General features: G+C 43.1%; 1 protein-coding gene across 1 annotated transcript in view; it reads right to left on the bottom strand.

Annotated features, from left to right (window-relative positions):
• ncf4 (neutrophil cytosolic factor 4) overlaps nucleotides 1-12520 on the bottom strand; it is a gene marked incomplete at both ends in the record, with an annotated part of 23726 nt that extends 11206 nt beyond the window's left edge. Inside the window, 6 exons of the mRNA XM_080522433.1 lie at nucleotides 1-4; nucleotides 1254-1381; nucleotides 2817-2887; nucleotides 11257-11416; nucleotides 11553-11637; nucleotides 12489-12520. The exon at nucleotides 1-4 is cut by the window's left edge and continues 45 nt beyond it. Of these exons, the coding sequence (XP_080378559.1) occupies nucleotides 1-4; nucleotides 1254-1381; nucleotides 2817-2887; nucleotides 11257-11416; nucleotides 11553-11637; nucleotides 12489-12520 (480 nt within the window). The remainder of the gene's footprint in view (nucleotides 5-1253; nucleotides 1382-2816; nucleotides 2888-11256; nucleotides 11417-11552; nucleotides 11638-12488) is intronic.
• Between the last annotated feature and the right edge of the window lie 410 nt (nucleotides 12521-12930).

The following is a 12930-nucleotide window of genomic DNA, read 5'->3' as shown; positions in this document are numbered from 1 at the left end:
CTTCCTATATGTAGAGAAAGAGAGACAGTTTTAACATTTCAACTGGACTTTTTTGTATTGGTCAATCACACTGTAAGTTGGATGATATAATGAGAGCATCGGTCAAGCCCCCGGAGCGGAAGTAACATCACACCCCGTTGAGAGAGTCCCTCTTTACCACATGTCCTTATGGTGAAATATAGTTTTTTTTATTCGTTTATGATTACTATGACTATGGGGGAATTACAGTGATAATGTGACACACAGCAGAGTGTATGATAGGGGGAAGTACAGTGGTAGTGTGACAATAACTAACTCATCTAACTTGAATATTGACCATGACAAGCACATGGAATTGCTCATATTTGCTTCTAATCTAAACCATGTCCAATGGCAGGTTACTATGTAAGTAATCTGAAATGACTTTCATTTAATTGTAAAATTGGGGGGGGGGGGGGGTAAATCTGAATCGCAATAGATTTTTTAAATTGTACTACAAATACTGAAATATAAACTATAAACGAGCCCAACAAATACTGCTTTTTACAGGTATTGGTTTCTGTTAAAATAGGTGACAAGTGACAGGAGTCATTGTCCTCCAAAACAAAGTATGTATCTAGTAGTAGTACTGCAGTAGTACTTCGGTCTGGTATCTGGTCCTATACTTGTCTGTAAGATGAAGTAGTAGTACTATACTATAGTTGTAGTAATGTAGTTGTAGTTGTATAGAGCATCTATGTGTGGGTGGTATGTAGTATTAGCAGCAGTAGTAGTAGTACGTTCGTGGGAGGGAGTGTCATGGGGGGGGGTCTGCTAGCAGGGGACCATTAAGTGCTGCTGCCTGTACCTCAACGTGCATGAAGTAGGTGAAGCTATGTTTAGCAACAACAGTGTGCTGTGTTCATTGTCCCTGGTGGTCTTGCACTCTGAAGTCCTCTATATTTAAGTCTACACCAGGGGGCAGTATACTGGCCAGGGCAACTTAGGCTACTTGGTAGCTACGTTTGCTTTCCCCTTCCTCAACTGTCGGCTACAGTATGTTATAGGTACAGGGCATGGGCCTTCATATCACCCCTGCTTATAGAGCGTCGAATGTTCTTAAAAAAAAGGCAGCGCCCATAAAGTGCTTTTTCCCCAAACTCATCCACCCCTGAAAGGAACGTGACTCTGTCCTTATTGTCTTACACTATGTATGAGGGAGTCTGTGAGTCGTATTAGTACTGTTGTAGTACCATTGAGGTAGTACCATTGAGGTAGAGAGTCTCTGGTCTTACACTTTGCGTGTGGGGGGTCGAAGGCGACGCAGGTCTCGGGGTTGGTGCTGTCTGTCCTCCTCTTTCTGATAGAAGAACATTATAATGACGTCGTCCAACAGAACCCAGGTGGGCAGGCCCAGCAACCTCTAAGAGAGAGAGGGGGTGGGGGGGGGGGGGGGGCAGGGGTAGAAAGGGTGTACAGAGAGAGAACAGGGGGTTGTGGGATATGAATAGAGACAAACGGGTTAAGGACAGAGAGAAGAAGGGGGGGGGGGTGAAAGAGACGAAGTGAGAGAGGAGAGAGAGGTGAGTGGAAACAGCAAAAAGGAGAAGTAGAGTGAGAGAAAGAGAAGTGATTATGGAGAAACATTTGAGAAATGTACTGTACTTTCCCCGGGTCGTTCACCATCAGCACCAGGAAGTGGAGAACTCTCTCTTTCAATCAACTAACAGTCAACAGTCAGCTAACAGTCAACTATACTGTACCAGTGTGGGTGGCAGTGTTGCCACAGTTACTTTGAAAAAGTATTCTGATTACTGATTACTGATTACTCCTTTAAAAAGTAATCTAGTTACTTTACTGATTACTTGATTTTAAAAGTAACTAAGTTAGATTACTAGTTACTTTTTTAGTTACTATTGGCAGCTGCCTAGGCACCCGACCCCCCCGCAACATAAAAATGAAAACTGGTTTTGCCAAAACTCACTTTATTTTAACAGTAACTTAAATTACATAATTAAACTTTAAACAATAACTTAAAACAACAAAATAAAGAGTCTTTCTTTGCCTCCCTCTCAGTATATAGATGGATGTAGGCAGGTTGTGATAGGCCAGACACGGATGAATAGATGGATGTAGCACGGTTGTGATAGGCCAGACACGGATGAATAGATGGATGTAGCACGATTGTGATAGGCCAGACACGGATTAATAGATGGATGTAGCACGGTTGTGATAGGCCAGACATGGATGAATAGATGGATGTAGCACGGTTGTGATAGGCCAGACACGGATGAATAGATGGATGTAGGCAGGTTGTGTAGGCTACGCTTCTGTTTACACTGTGCAATCAGCGTGGTGATACACGTGAGCGATTCTGCTGCACCTCGTGTTGAAAACGTGAGCACTGACGTCACTCCCCAAGACGCGAGAAAAGCAAACAAATGTTTGTTTACTATCGAACATTACAAAGAAATACTGCATTTAGCCTAAGTTATGAGGTAGTAACGCAATAGTAACGCACAGTCACTTGAATAAGTAACTTTAATCCGATTACTGATTTGGAAATAGTAGCGCGTTAGAATACTCGTTACTGGGGAAAGTATTCAGAGTAGGGTAACGCGTTACTTAGTAACGCGTTACCGGCATCACTGGTGGGTGGACACACCAGGGGAGGCTGATGGAGGTAGAAATCAGAGGACGGGTTCATTGTTATGCATGAAATGGAATCAGGAATGGTATCAAACACATATTTGATACCATTCCTGATTCCATTCCATGTATTACAATGAGCCTGTCCTCTGATTCTGATTCTTCTACCTCCACCAGCCTCCTCTGGGACTCACATGCTGTAGACTTACCTTCATGTAGATGTTCAGTTCTGGGATTCGATTCTCTGCAATCTCCTTTTTGTTGCCAATAAACACTTTACCTAGGGTGACACAGACAGTAACTGACGTCAGTGTATTCCCCACTCCAGCAAACCAACTATAACATTAAACAATCAACTTGTAATTTCATTGGTATCTTTGTGCATAAAATGCACAAAACAATCATTAGGTGTCGATTAATGTGTAATAATTATACTTCAGTACAAATAAATAAACACTCTGTTGGACCAGTAATCCAATCACTGAGTATCTGAGGTACGATTCGAGATTGAGGCTAAAACGCATATCTTCGTGGCAAACCGAAAGTGTTTTTCACACTCTGGGTGATTCTGGGAATTGATGGAGAATTAAAAAAAAAGAAATGTTATGAATCTAATATGTTAATTTGGGCCCTTCATTGATTCATCTCAGGCTATTTCCCTCTGCTTCAAATTCAAATTTAGCACAATCTTAATGACTTAGTTATCCCCTCCCTCTCCCCTCCCCCTCCCCTCCCCTCCCTTCCCTTTCTCCCCTCCTGTCTCTCTTCTTGATCTGTTTTAATGGAGAAGCCTGATGAGTTATTAAGCTTGTATGATCTTCATTTACCCGTCAGGGCTTCGGGACAGTAACTCTTAACCCCATTCTTACCCATTGTCTTAAGTGTGCACTTAAGGACCTAACCGATTCATTTGCCTTGTGGTTAGCGTGTTGGCCCTGAGATTGGACCAACCACCAGCCAAGTTATATCAAAGACTTGAAAAATGGGAGGCGATGCCTCTCTGCTTGGCAGTATTGGTCAGTATTAATAATTAATTAACGTCAAGTTGATGCAAACAGTAGCCCAGAAATTCAACTCGCTCCGGCCGAGTCTCGAACTTGCGACCTCTGGCTTGCCAACACATACGACCGTCTCCTCAAATACCCGATGTAAACCAGCTACAATAACAAAAAGCTAGCAATTCGACAGCGTGGGTGGGGGTATTGGAACTTGAGGAGTGAGTTTACCATCTCAACGTGGTTACACTAAGGAGACGGTTTGGGGTCCGGCGACAGAAGAGCATCTTGTCCAGGGGGTGTTCTTGTACATGAAGCTTTCTCATGCTACAGAAACAGGATATAGGCTCCTGTCCTATGGGCCGTTGCCTGGCTCGAACAAGGCTTACCAGTACTTTTTTTTACTTTTCATTAGCACTGTGACCTAACAATGTTCCAGTCAGCTCAGGCTGAGGTGAACATTTAACATCTAAGGCAAACAGGAAGGGAGAGAAAACTGAGAGAAGGGAGGCATGGGAATTAGAAGTGATGAGGGGAAAGAGACAGTGAGAGAGAGACGTAAAAGAGAGAAAGAGACAGATAGACAGACAAACAAAAGGCAAGTTAAGGGAAGGGGGAGGGGGGCAAATGGAAGGAAAGATAAAAGAGGGATACCAAATGAGAGGAGTGGATGGACAAACGAAAACAGAGGGGGGAAGACAGAGGGATGAAATAGGTTTACAAAGTGAACAACAAATTCATTGTTATATACACAGACTGGAATACACCTGCAAAAGACGGATGAAAGATCCTGCCAGACAGGTATTTATTCCTGGCATCGTCCCCCCTGCATCCAAATGGACAGATAGTATGAAAGGATAGAGAGGGAACAGTTTGTCCCGTCTTCCCATACTCTTATTTACATTTTTACAATTACATTTTTACAATTACATTTTTGGCATTTAGCAGACACCTTTATCCAAACAGACTTACAACAAATACATTTGCCTAAGTAAGTGAATCATCTATCCAGCAGTCATAGCAGGAAAACGTACTCTATGCTCAGGCCCAGAGCCATTGGCAGTCGCCGTGCTAGAAGAAGGAAGAATTTAGTTTGTATCTTATTTGTTATCTTTATAAAACAGTAGACTAGGGGGGAGTTGCTGAAAGCTTTGTAGCTAAAGTAGCACTTGACCTCATTTGACAATCCAGACTCACTCCTCCCCTAGATCAGCAAAGTTCTTTGGTTACAAATTTCGTTAGCTCACTCACTACAGAAGAATGAACCTGCAAACATTGATTTTACAATTGTGACTCACTTGCAGGTTTTCAGCTGGCATTGTGAAAGTAAGTACTGATTAAGCTACAATGCTTTCGGGAAACTGACCCCAGGTTTGTCTCACAGGGAAACAAAGTTGATCTAAGGTCAGTTTGGCATTTCTCAACCTTATCTTTAAGGTTCGAATTGGGGGACGGTAACTAGATCCTCGATCTGTGCCTGGGCAAAATCCTATGCATTTGTTCTTTGGGGTCCTTGCATATTTAAGGTGTCCACTCATCAGCCTGTCCTAATCTTGACACCCCCCCCCTCTCTCGGCTGTCACCCTCTCTCTCAAATCAATGTTTAGTCCGCATTCAAAGTCATAGAGCTTTATTTTATTGGCATGGGCACTTCCAGCATCACCTAATCAATATCAACATTGAAAAGAAAGATTGATGGGAAACGGATGAGCTGGATATAAAACAGAGGCACTACGCAGATGAGCAGACTTGGCACTTGGCACTCTAAGTCATATACAGAGCCTATAGAAAGTCATCAGACCCCTTCACTTTTTCCATGGGTTCCAATGGGTTATGAATCAATCCACACACAATACCCCATAATGACAAAGTGAAAACAAGTTTTTAGAAATGTCTGCAAATTAATTAAAACCGAAACACAGAAATACCTCATGTGCATAAGTCTTCATACCCTTTTCTATGATACTTTAGGGTCTCTGATTTACATAGGAATCTTGCTTTTGGCTTGAATAGCGAGTTTGTGACGTGAAACGTCGTTCTGTGTTTCAAAAGAAAAGTCTGAACATTTTCATTGGTTGCCGATATGCGGACCAAAAGACTAGAACGTGTCACATTTGTGCAGGCATAAGAGAGCTATCAATGTCTAGTGTTGATTCTAGGCTTTGCATTTGTCTTTCTTTGTCTTTGCATTTGCCTTAGTCTGCTATTGGTGTCTGTCAACATGAGGACCAACGACACATCAATGAAAGTCAGGGAAGCTATTATAAAACTGAAACGTAAAAAAAATATCTATCCAAAACATAGCCAAAATCAGAAGTTTGTAATGTCATTAAAAAAGAAAGAAAGCACTGGTGAGCAAACAGGCTGGTAGGCCAAGGAAGTCAACAGATGAGATGGTACAGCATACAGGGGTAGTGGTGGTCTAGTGCAGTGGTTCCCAACCTTTTTTGTCTTGTGTACCCCTTGAGCTGTTTTGCCATGCCAGAAGTACCCCCTCACTCATGCGTGTTGATTATTTCCCCAAAAAATCAATTAAACTCTAACTTGCAAATATAACATTTATTACTGACACACAGAGAGCAAAACCTCCAAAACTCTAAACACATTTTCTGCTTTACACACATTTTGCTATTCAAAATGGCACTTTTTAAATGCACTGAACACGGTTTTCTGCACACAACAATCTGACATAAAGTCACATGTTTGCCATTTCAAAACATTGCCATTCAAAATTAGACTACATGAGCTAATTGGCCAATACATGTGCCACCTGGCCACCTCAATGGTTAATTGTTACCACATGCCCACACACTCACTGAAAATAGAAAAATAAATAATAAATAATAATGAATTTGATTTGATATCTGTTTCTTTTCCCTTTCTCCTGCTCCTCTTTGGCTTCTGTCTGAGGTGCAGTGATGTCATCATTTTCTCATCCCAGAGTCTTGACTGATGGGGAGAGGAAACAGACAAGATGAGACAGGATAAAACTTATCACACACACACACACACACACACACACACACACACACACACACACACACACACACACACACACACACACACACACACACACACACACACACACACACACTTAAACTTCTTATCTAACTCTACTGATTATTAATGAAATCATTTGAACCACTCCCCTTTAATACATAGATATTTACACCATTGTGAAAAATAGACTCACCCAGTAGCAGTTGCAATTCTTTTTTTCATCAGTTGAGCTTTAATGAGACACTTGAGGTTGCTTCTCTTTTATAATCTTTGACAGTTCTGGAGGCAGTGTGGCAACAGCAGTCACCAGGCTGCTCTCCACACTCAGTCTGTTCCTTGGCTTGGTTTTGATGTGGGTCAAAGCTGAGAAGGTCACTTCACACATATATGTAGATCCAAAAGGCAAAAGTTCATTCAATGCACACTTTCCCAGCACTGGATATTCCTTTTCAACATCACACCAAAACTCTGTCAATGACTTGTCAGCATGTGCCATCTTCAACCCACGATCAGAGGACATGTCCATCAGATTTTCCTGCAGGCTTGCAGGAAGGCTGCTGCTGCTCCTGTCATTCACTCTGAATGGGTTCCTCACCCAGTCCAGTTTTTCTGACTTTGTTTCAATGTCATGAAAGTACTGGTTGAAGTCAGTGTCAAGTTTGGACAGATGTGCTTTAACTATTTTCACCACAGGACCTCTGTCAGCATCAGTGGTGGCGAGATGGCCATCAAGCAGTGGGAAACAGCTCACATCTCCATCCTTACATTTCCTCTCCCATAATTTAACCTTCTTTATGAATCCATTCACTTTGTCATACATGTTAAGGATGTGTGAGTACTTGCCCTGAAGTGAAAGGTTGAGCTCATTCAGCTTAGTGAAGACATCAGCAAGATATGCCAGCTGCGCAACCCACACTGCATCCTCAAACAGGGCTGCAAGAGGGTGGTCGTTTTCTGTCAGGAAAGCAAACACCTCGATGCGCAATTCATAGAGCCGCAGCAGCGTTTTGCCACGAGACAGCCAGCGAACGTCTGTGTGAAGCAGTAGCTGCTCATGCTCTGACCCGCTGTCATGACAAAGAGTTTGAAACAGTCTGTGGTTCATTGGCCGGGACTGAATGAAGTTAATCACCTTAACTGCGCCATCCATAACTGCACTTAACTCGGGGCTCATTCTTTTGCTGGCGAGTGCCTCCCGGTGAATAATACAGTGCATCCACTTAATTTCGGGGTTCACCTTCATCACACGCCCAAGCAGCCCATGCACCTTACCCGTCATTGCTGCCGCTCCATCGGTACAGATGTGACTGCAGGATTTCCACTCCAGATCGTTGTCTTTGAAGAAGCTGTCAATAATCAGAAATATTTCCTCGCCAGTTGTCTTTCCTGGCAGCGTCTTGCAAAACAAGATATGCTCATTTATGTCCGACTCTTCTTTATAACGCACAAAAGCCAGCAGCTGAGCCTCCCCACTAACGTCGGTCATTTCATCTAATTGCAAAGCGAACTGACCTGCTTGCTTCATTTTATCCACCACTTGTCCGACAATATTTATGGACATATCATCAATCCGACGGGAGACGGTATTGTTAGATAATGGTACCAACTTGAGCGCGTCAGCTGCTTTCTTGTCCAGCATAGTTTGAGCCAAAATCACAGCGGCAGGCAAAATCAGATCTTCGGCGATTGAATGTGGGGTTTTTGACTTAGCCACTAGTAATGAAACAGCATAGGACGCCTCCAGTGCTTTGCTTGACACACTTGCCGCTTTTTTCAGTGTAGCCTGACTTGACTTGAACTCTGACAGTTTTCGCTTGAAAAAGTCGTCAGTTTTACCAACAGTTGCTAGGTGTTTGGTGCTCTGGTGTCGCTGTAAATGGGCTGGCTTCATTGAATTGTTAGCCAGGACTTCGCCGCAGAAAAAGCACTGTGGCTGTGGTGGATCAGCCGATGTACATGTAAATCCCCACAAAACATATGTTTCCAAATAATAGCGGGGTCCTTTTTTTCTTTTTTTCTCTGATCTGACCGTCTGATCTGCCTCTGATCTGACCGTCTGATCTGCCTCTGATCTGACCGTCTGATCTGCCTCTGATCTGACCGTCTGATCTGCCTCTGAAGCTGGTCGTTTTAGCCATCTGTCCATCTTTGCGGTATACTGACAGGCCTAGCTGACGTGCGCGCGTAAATGAACGTAAATGAACGTGATTTAAATGTGACGTGACTACCACGTGTGTTACAGTCATCACCTGTCGGGGAGGAACTTAAGTTGCAGCGTACCATTTTAACAACAGGTTTATGAAACGACTATATTTAATTATTTTTTTGGAAAGGGAAATACATTATAATTCCAAATCTTTCCACGTACCCCCTGCAATCCCCTCACGTACCCCTAGGGGTCCGCGTACCCCCGGTTGGGAACCACTGGTCTAGTGCAGTGGTGTAGTCTACGTGATACGCAGGACTACGCCGTATACCCACTAGGAAAGGCCAAGGATTTGCGTATACCCACTAGAAAATTACTGATACGTAACGGCGTTTTGTGACAGAACTTTCACTTTCATTCATAAAATTCACCCCGTAGACCTGTGTTACGAAGCACTTACTTCGAACTTTCTGACATGTTTGTTATCACATAACCAGTCGTTCAGAATGCTAGTCTCAGTATTTCCCCTACAGAGCCTTGGGGTGGGCGGGCCGCGAATTTGCGAAACCTAGGATGGTAGGGGGAGGCAGGGCAATACCGCTACCTGATTGGTTGGCGAAGCACTCCCTCATTTCGCCAGCCAGCTGGACTGAAAAAATCAGGTGTAGTGCTGAGGCACAAATATGTACATTTCAAGCCTGCAAACTGCGACACTTTAAATAAATGTGCAATAACACTATTGTGCAATATGACAACCCTAGTCGTCTATCTGTACAGTATAGTATAGTGGATAGTGTACATAGCCTTTATTTATGTAAACCAGCTCCTTCCCTTCTTGTGATTTTTTTTAAAGTGTTTTTTCCCCTTTCCTAACACCAGGGGAGCCACCCCTCCTAAATTTCGTTGTTTGGTACCTGTACTGTAGCAATGACAATAAAGACGATTCATTCATTCATTCATTAATTCATTCATTCATTCATTCATTCAAGTGTCTGATTATAGTTTCATGGTGTGAATAATAGTGTCAAAGAACTAGCAAGCTAGCTAGCTAGCTCAGAGGTGATTAGATGAGCTAGTCTGCTGCACACATGCCAGCTAAAGAGCTAACTGGAGGCACTTTATTATTTTACTTAAAGTAGATATACAATCTTTCTTATTCTGCTAGAATTGGGCTTTATGGTAATACCATAATGGCATATTTACAGTACATGGACAGTGGATTGAAGCATTGGAACAAACCCTCACTCATTGGAAATGTCTGTTTTTTGTAGTTGGACATACGGTTTTCTTACAGGTGAGAGAGTAATTAAAGACAGTATCTGACTCTATTGCCCACAGCAACCCAATATTCAATTAGAATGATGTTATGATTTTATATGAATTCAATGTATACCTCTTATTAAATTATAAATACTCTGGTTGTTATATTTGCCTTTTGGGTGACAGCAAAAGAGGGAGAGAGGAGGATAGAGAGGGAGAGAAGGAGAGAGAGCAGGATGGTGTCGGCACACCAGAGAGAGAGAGAGCAAGAACCAGGTGAGAAAGTGGACATGTAGTCAAGACCACGTAAGTAGCCTTGAGAACCGATGGTTCTCGAGCCTAACGGCCCTTAGGGGGCAGGAGCCTATCTCCTGTTTCTGTAGCGTGAGGCAGCTTGATGTACAAGTACAGTCCATGCGACCCCCCCCCCCCCCCCCCAAGGCAGCAAACACTGGTGTAGATGCATACTGTATGCATAAGTGAGTGTGGTGGTGCGTATGGGGTGTCGCTACGGGACAGGTGTCGCTCTGACTGGGAGGGCAAAATCACAGTATACCCACTAGAAAAAACTAGACTACACCACTGGTCTAGTGGATAGTGAGTTGGACTTGTGATCGGAAGGTTGTGAGTTCAAATCCCGCCTGAAACCACACCACTACTAGTGTGCCCTTGGGTAAGGCACTTAGCCCTCAGTTACTCCAGGGGGAATGTCCCTGTAATTCGTAATTGTAAGTCGCTTTGGATAAAAGTGTCTGCTAAATGGCAAAATTATTAATTATTAATTAATTACAATCTCATCTGTGAACTGCCATAGAACTAGGGAGTTTTTCCAAGGGCCAAGACATTTTTAAATTCAACTGAACGTTTAATTTCCTGATGATAACATTTTAGCAAACAATATCTAAAAAACAATCAACAACTGAAGATAGCTGCAGTACAGGCCTGGCTTATCACCAGAGAAGATACCCAGCGTCTGGTGGGGTCAATAGGTCGCAGACTTCAGGCAGTTATTGCATCGCACTTAATTGAAGCTGATAAGCTCTACTTTGACCCCATAGTAATTATGAATTTCAAATCCAAACTGCTGGGAGTATAGAGCTAAAAGAAGTTTAGAATGCTTCATCTTTCCAATACCTATGGAGGGCGACACAAGCACGCACACACACACACACACACACACACACACACACACACACACACACACACACACACACACACACACACACACACACACACACACACACTCACCGGGTAAGGTGGGCAGGGTGCAGGTATTCCTGCTGGAAGGTCGTGCGTCTTCAGAGGAGTACTTGAGCTCCAGTTCACGGTGCAGGTTAAAAAACTCACTGTACCTTCGGTTGATCAGGTACTTACCGCTCCCTTTAGTCTTCACCTCTATCACAAAACGCTACCATGGGGAGGCAGAGGGAGAAAGAGGGAAAGAGAAAGAATGCTGTTTAGTTCGTTTTTAACCACTCTCAACAATGCATTCATGCCATGCTGTAATAGCATTTACAAACGACAAATAAAGAAAGTTGTCTTACATAATGATCAATGAAACCTTTCTTCTCCTCGATATCTGCGATGGTCGCACTGACTGCGATGTTATTTGGGAGCTGGTCAAAATCACTAAGAAAGGAGAGAGAGACCATAGAATAAATAATCATCATTAACATATCAATATTCAATTACTGATCGAAACATTGCACTGCATGACATGTAACTTCTGCTCACAATATCAGGCACGTTTGGAATTGCGTTTTACGCCGAGGAATGCATCGCCAGAGAACCAGCTGGGGCATAATTGTATTTATTTATTTTACTACAAAGATGCATTCGAAGTGTCCAAACTCCAAAGCTTTAGAAGGCAGGGCCTTCACGTAGCCATTACAAGTCTAACAACAAACACGCACACACACGCACACACACACACACACACACACACACACACACACACACACACGCGCGCACGCACACACACACACACACACACACACACACACACACACACACACACACACACACACACACACACACACACACACACACACACACACACACACTCACGCACGCACACAACACTTGCACTTGCACCTGGTATAAGGAACTGGGTACGCACACAACTTCTGCAAGTGGAGTTTTAACCCTAACCCTAACTAATTTAAAGCACATGTTATTATTTTATTAAATTAGTTAATTAATTTTACGCACAATTGTTAAGCTAATTTAAAACGTTCAGGGTTAATAAAGTGTTGGATTGTATTCTACAGCAATATACTCTGTTAGCTTACGTTGGTTTCATGTCTGGGTTGTGATTTTTTGCGATCATTTTGCGATCAATTCCAGAATAGTGTTGGGGACATCCTGGGGACGCATTTCAGCTGTTCATACTCCATATTATCCCCTGAACACGGACGTTTTTTTTTTGCTTTCCGATTGCTATACTAACTCCGTAGTAACTGTCTCGAATAGGGACTCACCTCTCTCCTCGTAGATGCTGAGGCAGCGACATGGTTTAGATGTCCGGGCTGGGCTGACAAGAGGGACTTTCGGGGATTCCAGCGCGCCTCACGCCGACTTTACAGAAGTGAATTCCGCTACAGGATGAACCTGCTCATTAACCACTAACTAACCAAAGTCAAACACAAACCGCGGCTCCACCGTGACTGGAGTGCTTGGATGTGCGGTTGTGCTGAAATGCAGGAAGCACGAGTCACTTCGAAAATCCACAGCAAGTTTATCCAACATACAACATATCTTGGGGGGTATGGGACGATGTAAATGGTCAATGGAGCAGCAGTACTGTATGCTACATTTGCAGTTTGTGCCAGAAAGTTTGGTTTAAAAAAATACATTATAAGAAGCAGAAAATCATTATTGACACAGCTCAGGTAGGCCTACTTCAAATGCAACAGCATGTTC

This window comes from Nansenia antarctica (assembly GCF_963989245.1).
Source record: "Nansenia antarctica genome assembly, chromosome: 2".
Lineage (NCBI taxonomy): Eukaryota > Metazoa > Chordata > Actinopteri > Argentiniformes > Microstomatidae > Nansenia > Nansenia antarctica.
Note: the sequence above shows the minus strand (reverse complement) of the source record. Positions and strands in the feature narration are given on the sequence as shown.